We start from the raw sequence: 18,297 nt of genomic DNA on the forward strand, positions 1-18,297 counted from the left end.
CGTGAAGAGTTACAGTCTCAGAAACGCACAGAGCGGAGCAGCTCTGCCCTGGTCAGTGGCGCTGTCCCTCGCAGCAAGTTTGAGGGAAAGGGCAGCAGCTTCCCCCCTCCTAGATGGCAGCCGAGGGCACTGCTTGGCAGCTAGTCGGCCACCACCTTTAAGTGGGGCGCCACTGCCTGATTCCCACTTGGGGGTCCAAATCGGACTCACAAAAGCTTTGATGCAAGGGAAGGAATCCGCAGCCCTTGTGTTCCTCAGCCCTGACGGAACCCTTCTGAACTCCTTCGCAGCCCAATCTGGGACTGTTTCCTCATCTGTAAAAGAGGGCTGATGATACCTTCGCTTCTTTGAGGTCTTGGGAAGATTAAAATATAAAGTGATTTCATTGTTGTTGTTTTAAGTGATATATAAGAGTTAGCAGCAGTGACATGCACCGATGGGCCTCGCCAGCACCAGGGCTATACTCTAGCTGTAAGGTGAGAAGGGGGAGGAAGAAGTCCCTGTTAGGAGATGGCCCCCACTCCCTGGATCCGGGGATTCCTGGCTCTGCCATCAGACTGGGCTGTTGAGTTTGGACTCTCCAGAGAGTGCTGCGTGTCTGTACCCATGGGAGCTGCATAAAGGCACTGACACCCCCTGGGGACTGAGTTCTTGTCCTGTTGACTTCTGTGTCCCCAGTGCCCAAGATGGTGCCCAGCACATTGGACCCAAATGAAACTTACTGCCATCGAGTCGATGCTGACCCATAGCAACCCTATAGGACAGGGTAGACTGACCCCTGTTTGTTTCTGAGACTGTAACTCTTCACAGGATCAGAAAGCTCCATCTTTCTCCAGAGGAGGGCCTATGGTTTTGAACTGCTGACCTTACGGATCGCAGAGTCCACCGCATACGTGTGGTGAACGAATAAATGACCTTTGTGGTGGGCATCTCTCTATAGACTCATGCCTCCACTGACTTTGAGCTTCTGAACTTGTGGGCTCCCAGCTCTGTCTTTGCTGGTCCTTGACCTCGCCCCCTTCAGTTCAGACTGGGGATCTGAATCCATCCCACTCTTCCTAGAGCTGATCAGTTTCAGAATATGGCTTTGGGAATGGATCCCAGGGACCTAGAAGACCAACTGTGGCAAGAGGAGGAAGAGACGGCAGAAGGCATCCTGCATGCTGAGTTCAGGGCCAGAGAGAGGAGAGAGCAAGAAAAGCCCTCCATGGCGAGCTCCCAGAACAAGCCTATTGTTAACCTCTACAGAGCAAGGGGTTTGGCTAGACACACTGGAGGCTTGTCCCTGCCCAAGCAGGCCGCATCTATGCACCTCCAACATCCCCCGAGACTCAGGTGGCCTATAACAGTGGACTCCAAAGCCTCCTTCCTCGTGCAATGGCCAGCTGGGGCCTTCTCGGAAGCTCCATCACTCCCAGCTGCAGGTCCATCCACAGGGATTTTTCAGGGACCTGTGATATAGCCAGTTACCTGCTTGTGTACACAGAGACGGAGGGGGCAGTCAGTATGCTAGGCGGGTCCCTGGGCAGGCTCCCCAGCAGGAGAGCTGTCTGCACATGCCCCACCATGTGCAGAAGCTGTGGCACAGTGGTGGCCTGAAAGAGGAAGCAGATTCCTTGGGCGCATCCCTTCCTGTCACCTGTCGTGACTCACCAGACTGATGGGGCACCTTCCAGGGGACCAGGAGAGGGCGGCAGAGGGTGAGGTGAGGCAGGAGGACAGCAGTGGACACCGTTGATGGATCGACGGTCTCATTCCAGTATCCCTTAGTAACTATGGCCATGACAATAAGCACTTGACAAAGATGAAGATTCCAGCCACTGATCTAACAAAACTGCATCATCAAGCACATTCCAAGAGGCAGGCTGTGTGGCAGGGTAAGGACCCAGGACTAGGTCACTCAGTTGACTTGGGGTTAGCCAGGATCCATGGTGGCACCTGGCTCCAGCTTGTGTGCAGAGCCAGTTCTGTGTGCCCCTTTAACCCGACGTCCACCCTACCTAGCACTCAGTCTCTGGGAAATGGAAGGCCTGGAGCAGGACCATTTTGCAGGACCACCTGCAGGTCACCCTGCCTGGGACCCACCTGGCTGCTATTGGCGTCTGCGGGCTCTTCTGGTCTGTCACTCAGGGAGGCCTCCAGAACATTGCCAACAGCCTGAAACAGGTCCCTGGTGGCCGCGTGGTGCCTCTGATCCTCAGGACAGGCTCAGACACTCACTGCCAACAGGGCCTCCCTGGCCTGCTGAAGAACCTGGATGGTCTTCCACTGGGTTCCCCATGGAGAAGGGAAAGCGCAGTGAGCCCCAGCTGAGGACAGGTGTCCCTGCTCTATTTGAGGGTGCAGGGCTGCAGTGGAGAGGAGTAAGGCAGGGGCAGAAGCCAGGGGAGAGCTGGGTCCGATGGCATAGATCTCACACAGTGTCTGTCTTTCTGCTTGGGACCATGCTCTCCGTCCCTCCCTCCCTGTGAGGCTCCAAGTTCCTTCAGGGGAGTAGCCAGGCCTGGTCCATCTCTGAATTTGTCTCAGGGGACCGTATAGGCTATAGAAACATTCAGTGATGTTTGGTGACTAGGGATGAATGGATGAATGCTTGAATGGGTAAATGGGTGGGTGGACAAATGGATGATGGTTGGGCAGAACAATGGATGGTTGGGTGGGTGGATGGATGGTTGGGTAGATGAATGGGTGGTTGGGTAGTTAAATGGGTGGGTGGGTGGATGGGTAAATGGGCATAATATTTAAATTTTGTAATTATATATATATGTACTTGTGCACTATTTGTTTAATGTCTAGCCTGAGTAGTCTGAAAGTCACTAAAAGTCAGGGGCCACATTTGTAAGATCAGCACTGAATCCTCAGTGTCTTGCATGGTACCGGACAGGCTAGGTGAGCTGTGCGGGCAGACAGGCCATCACACCACAGTGAGATACAGGGGGCAGAGGTGGGACTTTCCTTATCTTCATATCACCCATGTAAGACCCTCAGAAACAAGACAACAGAGATCTTGGTGGCCACAGGAGAGCCCCCTAATGAAGGGGTTCCTTCAACATATGCCAGGATTGGTACACACACACCACACCATACTTGCCTGAGCCAAGGGTGTGAGCTCCTCACTGCGGTGGGTCACCCCTCTCAATGCCTCAGCCAGCCTCTGGACTCCCTGCATCCCCTCCTCGATGAGGGTGACAGTGGACAGAGATGCCAGCACACGCTTCCTGACTGGCACAGTAGGGGAAGGTGGGGAGATGAAGCTGTTTCAGAAAGAAGTGCAGTCAGTGTAAGGGACCAGGTCTGCTTGGGGTTTTCAAAGCCCAGTAGACCTCCACCTGCCACTGGATGTGCGGCAGGCAGAGTAGAGACCTTTGATGATGCCCACCTCCTCATCCTCAAGACCTGTGAACATGTCGCCTCACTGGAGGAAAGAGCCTTTGCAGGTGGGACCTGGATGTAATCATAGTGTTCTTGTACCAGGGCAGTGGGCTCAGAGTCGGCACGTGCAGACCGAGATGTAGTGACAGAAGCAGAGAGTGGGCTTTGAAGATGGAGGAAGAGACCACCAACCAAGGGATGCAGGTGGTCTCCAGGGGCTGGAAGGCAAGGAACAACTCTACCTAGAGCCCCCAGAGGGCGCGCAGCTCCACAGGCAGCTGGGTTTTTGTGGTGAGGCTTCCTACCCCTCAAGATGATAGACTGTAATGTCTTAAACTTCTGAATTTGTGGTAAATTTCTGCAGCACAAAACTAACAAGGCTGTCTCCAGCTTCAACCCCACTCTGGAAAAAGTTGACAGTGTTGCTTTCAATGTGCCTCAGGGTGGTAGATAGACCAGCCTGGCATGGAATCCAGAATAGACGGAGGTTTTCCTCATGGGAGACTTGGGGTCCCTTTGTGCATTAGGAGGTGTTGCAGATGTGGGTTCCCATCACCTGTCCTTCCCCACCCCCTACCTCCCGCCTGAGGCCAGACCTTCTTGTCTCCTGTGCACATACTGTCTAAGCCCTACAGCACTAAAGGGGCCGAAACATGAAGCACACTCACAGTGCTGCTCAATAGAATGTCCTGGATTCCTGGGAACGTTCTAGACCTGCTCTGCCCGTGCAATAGCCACTAGTGACCACGGGGCTCTTTAAACATGGCTAGTGATCTGTATAGTTCTGGCAGTGTGGTGGCTGTGTATGGGGCTGCTAAGTGCAAGGAGAGACGGGAGAGATGTCGTTCTCCCCATGGTGAAGTTGCCACTCCCGGCAGGGCTGGAGCTCCGCTTGTAGAGCTTCTCTCTGCAGATTCTGATGCGCTCCTTCTAAACAACCTGGGCCTGCACGCTGCCCTGTTCTCTCAAGCCCCCTGACATTCTCCTAAACAGACCTGACTTATCATCGCCTCAGATGCCCAGCGTGAGTTTAATGTTTTCAGCTAGAACCCTAGCATCTTATGGGAAGACCTTGTTTTAGGGTGCAGGGTCTATGTGCTCAGGGACTTCAAAACACCAAACTCACTTCCATAGAGTCAAACCTGATTCATGGCGACCCTATAGGGCAGGGGAGAACTGCCCGGGTGCCTTTTTAAGTCTGTAACCCTTCACGGGAGTAGAAAGCCCTATCTTGCTCCCCAAGGAGTGCCTCATGGTTTGGAACTGCAGACTTTGTGGATCACTGCCCAACTCTTAACCATGCTCCCAAATGAAGTTTGCTATTGATGATGCTCAGAATGGGTACATGGGGCAGAGGTGCATGTGTGGGGTGTGTGCATGCACGTGCTTACATGAGGCAGACCTGACTTGCTTTCATCAGTCACCAGTCTCTGTTGGGTGACATGCAATTTAGGGGCCCTGGCACCAGAAGGACACTGGCCCAAGGGTCCTTGCAGCTCTTGCAGACGGTTCTTTGACAGAACCATTGAGCCTTCACTTTGGAAGGCAGTCATAGCCACACGCCCAGCCCTCGGGCATGGATGGAACCCTCCTGCCTCAACCTCCCTGCCCAGCCTGCATGCTGTGCTTGCCCCCCCCCACCAAGGGGTGAGTGTGGGAGGGACGCCTCCAAGCAGCACTTTCTTCTGGTGTCTACTCCCCACAGCTCTCCAACGTCATCCCCGGGCACGCCCGGTTCAGCACAGAGGACACGAACTTGGCCACCTGGATGAGCTGCTCAGGGCGCCGCTGCCCTTCCAGAGTGGCCACAGTGGTCTCTGACACAGAGGCCATGAACTGGGCATCGTCCACATGCCAGTCTCCGAGCCCCACCTGACGGGAAACCAGACGCATGCTCTGCATATGGGAAGACCTGGCCCCTGAAGTCCTGGGTCTTTGTGCAGAGACTAGAGCAAGCTCGGGAGTCTTCGTCGCTGCCTTGAGGACTCTGCTCTGGGTCCTTCGTGGGCTGTGAGGCAGCTGGAAGCCACCAAAGGCCAGCCTAGAGCCAGTCCTGTATCCGCCGACCTGCCCCATCCCTGCCCATGGCTTTGTTGGTGCACCGTGGTTCTCTGGGCTCCTCTCCTAGGGTCCTCTGGGGGCATTGGTCTAACTCCTCCTGAGCCTCATCGCCAGGGCCCAGTTCAGGCTGTTCGGCCACAAGGCCCACTGGGGTAGATACTGTGGCTGATATGCTCAGAAGAGACCTGTTAAACCCATCCATCAATCACTGGCTTACCTGGCCTTTCCCTAAGCCTCCACCCCTTGGGGACATCTGGACAGTTCAAGATTTTTCAAAAGCCAAGAATTAACAACCACGTCCATGACTTACGTTCACCGCAGCTCGGGTCTGCTGCCCGGTGCCCACAGGGTTCGCGGCTCAGGTGACCACGGTCAACCCTGAGTTGTGGCTTTCCTTTCCAAGTGGCAGATACACTGAAGAGAGGACCAGCTTGGGGCTACGGTGCAGGCAGAAGCCTGGCAGAATGGAGATGGGACAGTGAAGGCTGCCTCCATGCCCCGGGGAGACGGCAGGGCCCCTGATGGAGCCTGATACGTGGACTCAGCCACAGTTCACGCAGGGGCAGCAGACCCTTGAGACGCCGGGAGCAGACAGCCTCATCTTTCTCCCGAGGAGCCACTGGTGGGTTTGAACTCCTGTGCTGGTAGTTACCAGCCCAACTTTTAACCCACTGAGCCACCAGCACCCTTAGTTCTAACACAGCCAAGCTGACGTGTCACTTCTTTCAAAAAGGCCTTCTTTGGCTCTATCACATAGGTCTTTGCTCACTACCGCACCGGTCTGTGCCACCAGGTTGTCAAGGCACAGGAAGGGTTAAGGATTTCCACTATTTTGTCCACTGTTTTATATCCAGAGCCTCAAACAGAACTTGGTGTTCAATACATGTTTGTAAAAAACACAAATTAATGGATGGATGGATGAGGGAAGGGAGGGAGGGATGTTTGAACAAATATTCTTTGCATTCTAAAATGTGGCCTGCTCATCCCCACAGTCACCAGCCCTTGTTTGCAAGTAGCTCAGCTCCACATGGCCCCTCACCCGCCTCCCATCCCAGCCATCACTGAGCTCTGCTTCTCTGGACGGCAGCAGCGTGTGTGTGGTGGCAGGTGGGTGTATCCGGGGTGGGAGCTGTGGCTTAGCAGAACCCCTGCTCTGTGAACCCCTCTTTCCTGTGGAACCCATTCTTGGAAGCCCCCCAAGAGTGTAGCCCCTGTTCTTGGCAAGAATGTGCCAGCCCTCGGATGGGGGGGCCACAGGCAGTACCTGACTCCAGACAGAAGCAGTACTCCAGCGGGCCCCTCGCTGTGGAGGCATGGCAGAAGATGGCAAAGTTCGCCAGGACTGTGCCCTCGTCCAGGGTGATGACGCAGTCTGGCACCTCGGGGGCAGGCAGGGTGCTGATGACACAGGTGCCCTGTCTATAGGCTCACCCAGCCAGTACTGAGGACAGAGGCAGATGGCACTCGGGGCTGGGAGGTTCACCCCTGCCCCATCAAGACCACCTGGGGCCTGTGAAGCGTGATTCCTGACCCAGAACCCCAGGCTAACCCTGGGGATTCTGGGGCAGGGGCCCCAATATCTATATATCTCATCACCCCATTTATGCAAGGGGATCTGAGGCTGCGCTAGGAGACATTGAGCCCAGGTAGAAGAACAGAATCAGGCCCACCAGTTCTGGCATGTCCTAGCCGTGGGAGCTTGGCCGTCACCTTTTTCAGGGTCAGTTCCTCCCCTGCAGAACAGGGCTAGTAATAAGACCTCCTCCCAGAATTTCCTGTGGGATAAGACTATTGGGGACATGACTCGGCCAGCTAAGGGTCAGAGCCAGGATCTGGAACACCCCGATCCCACCCAGAACCCGTGCTCTCTCCAGGCCTCCATGGCTCCCCCAGAGGAGCTGCAACCACGTCCCACATCACCTGGCATCACCAGCTTCAGTTAAACGAGGGCATGTGCCTGGATGAGCTGTGCATGAGGGAGTCTTAATTGATTAAAACAAATGCCTGGGCCCAGACAAAGGTGTGCCCGACCCCAGCCATGGTGTTCTCCATCACTCCGTGTGCCTGCGAGAAGTTGGACACTGAAGAAAAAGACTGGAAGGACCATGGACTGCCAAAGGAACCAACATATCTGTCTTGGAAAAAGGACCGCCAGAATGTTCCTTAGAGGCCAGGACAAGATGTCCACCTCTCCTACCTAGGACATGTTGTCAGGAGTGACCATTGCCTGGAAAGGACATGGTGCTTGGTAGAGTAGAAGGGCAGCAAAATAGAGGAAGGCCCTTGACAAGACCGCTTGACACCATGGCTGCAACTATGGGCTCAACGTAGGAACCATTGTGGGCATGATGCTGGGCCAGGCCATGTTTCGGGACAGACCCACCCATGACAGACTCCACCCAGAAGGGGAGAGGCAGCCCTGGGAGTATGCCTGTCAACCAGGAGCTCCCCAGAAAAAGAATGGCATAACCCTGCGTGGCTCGCATACTTGGGGCACGCCATCAGGGAGAAAGGTCAGGGAGCTGGGTGGGGCAGAGGGCCGGCACCAATGGAGGGGCCCTCCATGCTCGGGGTCAGCACAGCAGCCTGGCAGCGTTTGTTCTGCTGGATGTAAGGTCCCTATGACTCGGCTCTGATACAGCAGCTGAGGATGACAGGTTCTCCTGGGTGGGGCCTTAGATCAGTAAAGGTTATTCCAGAAAGGATAACCACCCCCATGGTTGACTTTCTTGGGAGCAGGTGTGTGTGTGTCAACGTTTCCCACTCTGGGAATGTTCTAAATGAGACACGATGAGTTATCCTGGCAGGACGCCTGCTTGTCCCACTGATGGGACCTCATCGGGGATTTGTAGTGACAGGTAGTAGGCCGGCGTCTCCCACCTCAGGTTTCCCTGGAAGGACCCTGAGGAGCCCACCCCGCTCCACACATGGCTTCCCTGGTCAGTGAGCATGGGCCTGTCTTGGTTCCCCATCACGACCCATTGAACCCGCCCTTTCCACCTGTGGCTCTGACTCGAACGCCCCCTCCCCAGCTCTGCAGAAAGTTGAGCGGCAGCGTGGAGGTATTGCTACGAAAGAGGGTTAGAGAACTCAACCAAAACCCTCTGAGTGCACTGGCAGCTGGCAGGGGCTTGTCCTGGAAGAGAGCATCACAGAGCCCACATGCAGCCAACCCCATATCCAGACGGGACTCTGAGGGGCTGACAGTGGGCACCGCTGCACCTGGTGGGCTATCTCCTACCCAGTAAGGGGTGGGAGCTTCAGCCAAGGTTCCCAGAAGCCAAATTTAGATGGGGATTCATGGGCACACTGTTTACGGAAGGAGTGTTCTCAGGGGGAGTCAGGAGGGAATTTGGGGGAGCAGAACAGAGCTCCAACACAGGAATAACTGTGACCAGCGGTAAGGAGCTGGGGCCTTAGACCCCGCACCTGGTGGGGGTGGGAGTCTCAGCCTGTTCTACTGGATCTGGCTGAGCCCCTGTCCTCATGTCATTTCCCCATCTCTGTGCACCTGTTTATTCCTTCTTTCTTAGTGACAATGCCTTGGTTCCCCTGGGGATCGCCCTCATCCTGACGCCACCCCCTCCCAGAGCTCTGCGTGGTGACATCTCCCCCCAGGTCAGCCCTGGGTGTGCAGCACAGGTCTGGGGTGTGAAAACAGCAGGATGGCTTCTGCCTGTAAGCAGCTGCTGGCACCCTCACCTTCTCTGGTGAGGTGCCCTCCAAACACCAGCTGATAGTGTCCACTGGGACATGGCCTCCCACAGTGACCATGAGCACCACATCTCTGTTGGTGTCCACGGGCCCACAGTTGTGCTCAGAGCCCAGGGAGGAAGGGATCCAGGCACCGCTTAGCAGCTGCCTGGTCCTATGCCTGGGTCTTCTCCCGGGAAAGGTGGGTGGAGGCTGCCCCCGTTAAGGACCTTGTCTGGGGCCTGGAGAGGGAGAGACATCTGTCCACCCTGGCAGAAGTCGATGTCCATTCACTATACACCGGCAACTTGTGGAGGGTGCTAGAGGCTGAGATGGGAGCCCTGGGTTCAAATTCTGCCCCTGCTACTCACGCGTGTCCACCCTGGCGCAAGTCCCTGCAGTCTCGGAGCCTCAGTCCCCTCCCCTGCCCAGTGGGGGAGTATCGCCATGTTCTTTTTTATCCTAACAAGCCTGAACTGGCGTGGTGGCATCAGAGCGTGCTGTGCGTGGTGTATAAACAACCTCTGCGGTGTTGGCATAGTCCGTGCACACACCACCCTAGGAGCGGAGGCTGGAGGCTGCTGCTGGGGGTCCTGGAGTCTATGCCAGCTCCCAGTGATCCGGGCTACACAGGAGCAAGAAACCCTGTCCCGTCCATCCGACACCCGCCTCACAATCGTTGCTATGTTTGCATCCGCTGTGGCAGCGCCTGGTCCTTCCACCCCATTGAGGTCTTCCTCTTTCTGTTTTTTTTCTAATGCTTTATCTACCATGAGGTAGGTCCCCTTCTCCAGGGACTCATTCCTCCTAAGAACAGGTTCAGAGTCTCATGGCCCTTCTTCCTGAGGACCTGCTAGCTGTTCTTTCCCCCAGCCAGGTCCATTGTCCGTGCTCCAGGCAGTCCACGGTATAGTTCCCATCCGTCGTCCTCAGTCCTCAGTCCTCGTCCGTCGTCCAGCCTTTGAGCGCATGGGAGGCGATAAACAAGGTCAAGTGCGTTGTGTCCTGCAGCACACCTTAGGCCTCAGAGCGACACATGTGCTCTCGCGCACTCTGAAGAGTTCTCCTGCAGCTACTCTGCCGGGCGAAATCTTTCCTGCATCTCTTGACGGCTGCCTCCCTGAGCCTCCAGGATGGACCCCCATGGAATGCCACATTCCCCCCGCCCACTCCAGTCTTCTCTCCGCTCAGGGCGGTGTGGCTGCTTCGTGGGGTTGTGTGGCTTTGGGCTTGCTTCCATTCGGAGCGAAAGCTGTAGCCTTCGGCCTTCATCAGTAAGCGCTTTAAGGCCTCCTCCCTTACAACAAACCAAGCTGTGCCGCCACAGAACGGTTCATAAGTCTTCCTCCTCCGATCCTGACGCTGGGTCCTGCCATGCGCCGTCCAGCATTACAGGTGATTCACGCAGCACGCAGATTGAATAAGTAGGGTGAGAGGATACACCCCCAGTTGGGGGGGAGGCAGGGGAGGCTGTTTGTTCCCTAGGCAAACAACACAGAATTGTCTCTCCTGGCCCAAGGCCATGAGAGCCTGCTGACAGCTCCACCTGGGGGTTCATGAAGCAGTTTCTGGACTGATGCCTGAGCTAACTGGACACTTTGTCCCTTGTCCCCTGGCAGAGGCTGCAGGAAAGCAGCACCTGCAAAGATACCACCCCCCTTCTGTCTGTGAGTAGCCTTGACTATGAGCGAACACTTTCCAGTCTGCCCATCCGGCCCAAGCAACAGTTCAAAACCAGCAGCAGCTCCTCAAGAGAAAGCCTGGGCTTTCTACCCCTGTGAACAGATACAGTGCCAGAATCCCACAGGGGGTCGTCGCTGTGAGTCAGTGTGGACTTGATGGCAGGGAGTTAGTGCTTCTCAACTCCAGCTATGTGACTTGCCTTTGCCCTCCCCCTCATCCAACCCCCCTCCCACGCTCCCAGAGCTCAGTGGAAGTCACCAGCACTTCTTCAGGAGCTCGGACAACTTCAGGAACTCCAGCGGTTCCTACCGCATGACCACTGAAAGTGTAAATCTTTGTCGCTGCTCAGCCAGCCCAGTGTCACTGCTGTGAACGGATCCACATATCGACCAGGTTCAACATACACCTGCACCTCCCCTGTCTCCTCCTGCAGGAAGAGCAGTCTGCCAATGAAGTGCCCGCCACCCCACAGCACCCACCATCACCCCCGAGCATCCGTGCCAAGAATAGCAGTAGTGAACCAATCCACCTGGCTTCCCCTCTGGGGCCCTGGCATCCTGGCTCTGAATAACCCCGTGAGCAAGGGAGTCCAAACCTGGACACAGACTCAGTGCTGTGGGTGCACCACACACTCACCTGGGCCCACAGACCCAGGAATATACACATTGTGTGATCCCGAAACCCTGCCCCACCCCACCTCCTTTGGGGCAGCTGGTGGTTTCAAACTGCTGACTTTGTGGTTCGCAACCTAACACGCAGCCACACCGCTGCCAGCAATGGAGTGAGGGTGGGCACTGGACAAGGAAGAGGGAACAGGAAGGATCAGGCCTCTTCCTGGAGTGAATGCTGATAGGACCTGTGCTACAGGTCAGGCCGGTCTTTTTCTTGTCCAAGCTTAGAGGGCAACACCAGGAGGCTAAACACCCACACCAAGCTCATTACCTTCGGATTGATGCCACTTCACAGTGACCCTCAGGACAGGGTAGAACTGCCCCTGTGGGCTTCCAAGGCCGTAAGTCTTTATGGGAATAGAAAGCCTTGTTTTTCTCCATTGGAGTGGGTGGTGGTTTTGAACTGCTGACCTTGTGGTTTGCAGCCTAAGGGGTCCTCAGGAGGCTACTCTTAGACTAGTCTCCTGCACGGCTGACTGCCCTACGTTCAGGCCCCCATTTCAGTGTCACCCCTCAAGAGACTGACTACACGTGCTAGAGCACTTTCTGTTAGTTACTATCTCTGCACCTGATGGGCTCTTATCGGAATATTGTCATAATTCCCAATTAATGAGTATGTGTTAAGTCTTACCCCCTACGCTTCAGGAAGGGAGAGGCAACATCTGTTTTATTCATCATGGTATCCTCAACCCTTACCAAGGCCTGACCATTACAGGTATACTGGGTACACCTTTCATCACTGGGTGGATAGATGGATGGATGGATGAATGATTGGATGGATGGATGGATGGATGGATGGATGGATGGATGGATAGTTGCTAACAGCCAAGAGTTAGAAATTTGGTCTTGCTAGTTTATGAAGAACCTAAAACTATATTCCTATGGAAGGATTTTAAAGTTATAATCTCCCCCTCTAAACACTCCTTTAGCAGTATCTTATAAAACTGGATAGATGATCTTTTTAATTTTCATTTTATTTTTTTATTTTTATACTTTTATTAAAATATTTTATTGGTGGATCTTCCATTTCTTATAACAATCTATATATACATCGATTGTATGAAGCACATTTATACATATGTTGCCATCATTATTTTCTAAGCATTTACTTTTTATTTGAGCCCTTGGTATCATTCCATTCTTCATATATATATATATTTAATCCCCTTTGTAATTTCTCATGTGACTCATAGGCTTTTTTTTTTAGAAGTATGTTATTTCAAGTTTTGGGAATATCTAAGATGTCTAAGGAGTACCTAGGCATCCTAGGTAGATTTGGGAATGCTGGTTTCTAGTATAATTGTGATGGGGCTGGAGAACATGCTTCGTGTGACGTCAGTCTTGGGGACTTCTCTTCAGATGAAAGAAAGGGGGAAAGCACCCTTGAAGGACATGCTCAGCAGATGTGGGAATGTGACCGGGATGGTGAACGAACTGCAGGGTGGAGACTGCAATAGGAACTGCAGCATGTACGAGGCCCTCGTGGTTAGGGTATGTTAAGGCAGGCAAACACTCCTTCCCGGTGAATTCTCATTTGGCAGCCAGCCAGAGGTCTGAGGATCTGCAAGCTACCAGGGAGTCCTGGCGGTGTAGGGGTTACACGTTGGGCCGGGGTCCTCACGGTGGGCACTTCGAAACCTCCGGCAGCTCCGTGGGAGAAAGACTGGACTTTCCACTCCCTTCAACATTTCCATCTCGGAAACCCACAGAGGGGTCACTATGAGTCAGCGTGAACTCGAGGGCAGCAAGAGTGAAGTTACACAAGCAAGCAAGGCTAGGATAGATTTGCTTGTTGGATATCAAGGAGGAAGAAAACCCACTAATCCTGGGGAGAGAGACATCACTGCTCCTTCAGGTCCTGTCCTGAATGTGCTGCTTGACTTGAGCAAAGTTAGTGAAACTCTCTGGGCCTTAAACTCTGATTAGGAAGGGGTGGACTGTGGGCAGCTGTGTTTTGTTCTTTTTCCGTTCTTTCCAGGCACCCAGCTCTCTTGGCAACAGCAGCTTTTATGGATGATATTCTCCACTCCCCACCCTCGCCATCTTTTGGGTGAAACTTACCGGTGCACCATGCTCCAGGGTGGGCATGCCAGCAGGGCTGCTCACACTGGGTCCCACTTTTCTGGTCCTGGGTGGTGAGGGGAGGAGGTGGCAGGTGAATGAAGCACGGACCAGTGACTGCTTCTAGAGATATGCTTCACTGGACTCTTTCCCTTCTGGGCTTGAGGGTCTACGCCTGGGGCCATCTTGATCCCTCTCAGGAAGAGAAAGAAGCAACCTTGGACCAAGAAAGGGAGGGAGAGAGGGAGACAAATGTGGACCTGGCTTGAAGGCCTGGGGCTGGCTGAGCTGTGGGCCAGGTCTTACCCCAACCTCTTTTACAGTGCTGAGTTAACATCCTTTTCACCAAAGCTGTGGTTTTTCCCTGGGCTACTCCTAGAGTCTTGACTAACCTATTCAATGTAACCTTTAAGAGCCAGGACAGCTGCTGATTGCTGCCTACCCAGCAGCCATTATCCTACCATGGCTTCTGACTATCAGAGCCCACCTGCCCCCGTGTCTGCACAGCCAAGAGCCCAAGCACACCGGCTCCCAGCATGCTCAGCATCGTTGGCAGCAGAGCACACAGCCCAGTCATGGCCCGTGGCATCAGAGGAGGTTTCCCCAAGGATAAGAAAGGGGCGGGCAGAAGAAAATAGCCCCGTCTCTTTCTGGGTGATGTTGGGTTGACATGCAATGTCCAGAATGGCAGCAGCCTTCTTGAGCCCATGCAGCCCAAGCCCAAGGACAAAGCCAAAGCTCCAAGGAAGGCAGAACACCCAGAGCCTGAGCCTGGGTCCTCCCCAGCCAGCATCACAGAGTCACTGAGCCAAGCCTGGCACCAGTGACCCTTTCAGCTTATGAACTGACAATCAAACTCTGAGCCAACAGCCATTTAGACTGGGCTTCCTTTTTCTGTCTCGATGGCTAGAGGTCCAACAGCATGTACCACTGCCTCTCTGAAGTGGTCAGCGGCTTCTTCATATGCACAGAGCAAGAGATGTATGTCATCAGAGCCCTGCTTCAAGGTGCCCTTCCTTCACTCCCAAGGAGGGGGCGCCCACGATTCCCAGTGCTGGGCTGCCCGTCCTTTACAGAAGCTGCTTGCCTGCGACCGTGATGTTTCCAACAACCAGACTCAAGCTGGAGAAGGCGTGGAGAAGGTCGCCAGCACCGTGACCAGGAAGGTGCAAACACTTGGCGAATGATGGGTGTCGTAGTTCACTGTCACTGTTTGAGATCCCACCCAGGTCAGGCTGAAGTCACTGCCTGTGTGGAAGGTGCCTGGGTGGCTTAAGGACAAGCCCAGTTTTGAAACCTCCCATCAGATGCAGAGGACCATGGGGGAACAGAAGGGAGGAGGGGGAGCAAGAATGGCAGACCAGGGGCAGGCTGCTCCCCCAGGAAGCCAGAGACAATGCTATCAGCCCACCTCTCCTGGGCCCAAATGAGCAAGAGGGTGTGGAAGGTGCCAGGGCGTGAATGGTGAATCCAGCCTGCACTTGGGTCCCATCCATGTGCTTCCACGGATGCCCCCAGCCACAGAGCTTGGCTTCCATCATCTTCCTTCAGAACCCTCTACCTCCACGACTATATAGCTGCCCCTCCCAAACACACATAAGGAGCCCTGGTGGCATAGCCGTTATGCGTTGGGCTTTGATCCGCATGGTCAGGAGTTCAAATCCACCTGCAGCTCTCTGGGAGAAGGACGGGGCTTTCTACTCACATGAAGGGTTGCCGTCTCAAAAACTCACTGGGGCAGTGCTACCCTATCCTATTTGGTCGCTGTGAATCGGCCTCAAATTGATGGCAGTGAGTTTGGTTTTGGGCCCAATCGCACAGACGCACACTCCAAGCACAGTCTTGCACACTCAATATGTCGTAAAAACATGAACAAATGCTTACCACTGCCTACTGTCAAGTTTACTTTGGCAGGTTGCTAATAGTTGATGTTTGGAATGAAGCATCAAGATAAATACCTTTTAGAGGCCAGTGTGAGCATCAAAGGGGTACCCTAGAGCAGCGCTTCTCAGCCTGTGGGTCGCAACCCCTTTGCGGGTCAAACGACCCTTTCACGGGTCGCTCAATTCATAACAGTAGCAAAATCACAGTGATGAAGTATGGTTGGGGGCTCACCACAACATGAGGAACTGTATGAAAGGTTCTCGGCATTGGGAAGGTTGAGAACCACTGCCTGGAGAGTTCTTATCACTGTGTATCTATGCACCAGTCCCATGCCTCTTTGAGCACCCGTGTGCGCTTAAAGAGCATTGAAAAGAGTTGAGAGTAAAGCGGTGGAGAAGGATGCATAAGAAGACTTCTTTGGCAAGAGCTGCTAATACGTGCAGGTCCCAGGGCCACTGTGAGTCGGCATCATTTGCCATCCCTTATCCTGCCGTGGCACTAAGGGACACTTAGTACCATGTTCCTGTCAGGCCTAGAGGGCATGTTTTCAGTAGGGAACCTTGGAGAGCATGGTATGTGTTCTCTGAGGTTGAGGGACCCCCACAGACAGGTTCTTTCCCCAAGCCCTTGAAGGAGCCATCTCTGTATGGCAGGGCAGAGAGAGTAGGGGACAGAGAGATAGAGGATAAAGGGAGAACGGGGAAGCCAAGAGAAAAGAGAAAAAACAGGCTGTATTTCCATACCCCTGGCAGCACCCCAAGGGACGGGCTTCTTCAGGCCAGATGTGGGTCTGGGGGCCCAAGAGGGAGAATGAGAATACCCCAGTAGAGGAGGGTGGTGGTGTCTCCAGAGAACTCCCTGGAGGGATGTGACCAGCTGGAGTGACTGCACTCAGCAGGGGGCCTCAGGAGCCCACAGGAAGGTCTACAAGACACAGCTCTGGACCGCTGTAGGGCCCATCCAGTGCCCCACAGGGGAGGGTGCATTCCTGTCCTGCTCCTCCCTTTCCTTCCTCACCCCCTCCAGGCCCTGCAGGGAGCCAAGGAGTCTGGGGGCATGTGAAGTGTTGATCTAGCTGCAAGGGGAAAACTTCCCAGCGTAACCTTTATACAAGCAGTGCGGGGGTGCAAAAATATGCGTTTGGGTGATATCTAGTATGTGGTGCTTGTTAAAATGTCCAGTTTGGGTGACCTATGGACTACCCCCAACCCCTGTCTTTCAGTTTGTCATACTAGGGAACTGGTGTGTGGCTGTGAGGCAGGAAGCCAAGGCACCAGGATTTCAAATCCCACCAGGGTCACCCCTGGTGAACGGATTTCAGTAGAGCTGGCGTCGTGGTTATGCATTGAGTGGTTGGCCCCTAAGAACCCTACAAATAGCAGGAGAGCGTTGTCTCACGTGGTAGCCCAGACTAGATGCTGTGAATCATGTTTGTGTCCAAGACAATGGAAGAAAACCTGACTGGCAGGTTGCTAGGTACTAAGTCAAAAGGACAGTGGAGTAAAGCTTAGAGGGGGGAGGGGGAAACCACCAACCCCAAGTACCTTCAGCAGCAGCTGCCACGTGGTGAATCCCGAAGGGTCCTCCATGGCTCTTCACCTCACGGGAGAAGTTTTCACTGAGTCCTGTCCCCTCAAAGGTCAGCTCCTCAGAGGTGCCAGGAGCCACCGAGATGTTGACCAGTAGGCCCTGTCCAAGTTCCAAGGGGTCGGATAACCCAGGAAGCCTGCTGTCCAGCCTGTGGCTCTGTGAGGTAGACTGTGATGGTGCTGGAGAGTGTGATGGGGGGCACAGTGCTGACAGCTTGGATCTCCATGGGTGCAGCCCTGGGCCCATCAACTGCTGAGCTGCTCTGTCCAGAGTCAGGTTGTAGGGGAGTTGGCCCCTTGGGGTGGTGCACTCTATCAGAGTCATGTTATCCAACAGCACAGTGTATGTCACCCCTGTGCCTAGGGACAGGGCAAGCAGCATGTAAGAGTGTTGATAGTAACCAAGAGTCATTATTGTCATCCATCAACCAATCAGCAGCCAGTTGATTCAAGTGTGATCCTTAATACTCAAGCTCTGAAGCCATATTATGGACATAGCAAGATGTAAAGATACACACTCACCCCCCCCAAAAAATTAGCAGTTATTATCTCCAAGTATTGGGTTAATGAAGAGCCCTGGTAGTATAATGGGTTATATGTTGGGCTGCTAACTTGAAGTCAGCAGTTCAAATATACTAGCCACTCCTTGGGGAAAAGATGAGGCTTTCTACTCCAGTAGAGAGTTACAGCCTTGGAAACACCCAAGGGCAGCTCTACCCTGTCCTATAGGCAGCTCTACCCTGTCCTATAGGGTCTCCATGAGTCGTCATTGGCTTGATGGCATGAGTTTGGTTTGGGTATATTGGGTTCGTGGGTGTTTTTTTTATTTTGTATCCTTTCGGTTCATCTGCACATCATAATTTATTTCTACTCTGCATGTATCTTCTGTCAACTTAAATTTTAACTAAGAAACTAGAACCTTATGCACATTCATGTGGGAGGCAGGTGAAAGCATGTCACCAGTGGGTTTGGCCCTGGGACCCTCTCAACGGCTGCCTTCTCCAATGCAGAGGATGTTTGTAAAGTCAGTGATGGGAAGGTGTGAAGGAATCAAGATGTGACAAAGGAGCAAGCTAAACAAAAGCCATGCCAAATGTGGGTGAAGGGAGACAACAGTCAGTGTAAGACATGAACAAAATAATAACTTATAAATTATCAAGGGTTCATGAGGGAGGGAGGAAAAAGCTGATACCAAGGGCTTAAGTAGAAAGAAAATGTTTTGAAAATGATGATGGCAGCATATGTACAAATGTGCTTGACACAATGGATGGATTGTGATAAGA

The 18,297-nt window shown here is 53.7% G+C and overlaps 1 protein-coding gene across 1 annotated transcript in view; it reads right to left on the reverse strand.

Annotated features, from left to right (window-relative positions):
* Positions 1-1,466: 1,466 nt before the first annotated feature.
* The window catches only part of LOC142431785 (polycystin-1-like protein 2), a 33,940-nt gene continuing 17,109 nt past the window's right edge, over positions 1,467-18,297 (reverse strand). Inside the window, 13 exon segments of the mRNA XM_075536738.1 lie at positions 1,467-1,595; positions 2,086-2,268; positions 3,092-3,254; positions 5,087-5,244; positions 5,801-5,889; positions 6,698-6,874; positions 8,434-8,569; positions 8,751-8,821; positions 11,104-11,236; positions 16,700-16,794; positions 16,970-17,138; positions 17,140-17,243; positions 17,246-17,374. Of these exon segments, the coding sequence (XP_075392853.1) occupies positions 1,467-1,595; positions 2,086-2,268; positions 3,092-3,254; positions 5,087-5,244; positions 5,801-5,889; positions 6,698-6,874; positions 8,434-8,569; positions 8,751-8,821; positions 11,104-11,236; positions 16,700-16,794; positions 16,970-17,138; positions 17,140-17,243; positions 17,246-17,374 (1,736 nt within the window).

Source organism: Tenrec ecaudatus, chromosome 18 (assembly GCF_050624435.1).
Source record: "Tenrec ecaudatus isolate mTenEca1 chromosome 18, mTenEca1.hap1, whole genome shotgun sequence".
In the NCBI taxonomy this organism is placed as follows: Eukaryota; Metazoa; Chordata; class Mammalia; order Afrosoricida; family Tenrecidae; genus Tenrec; species Tenrec ecaudatus.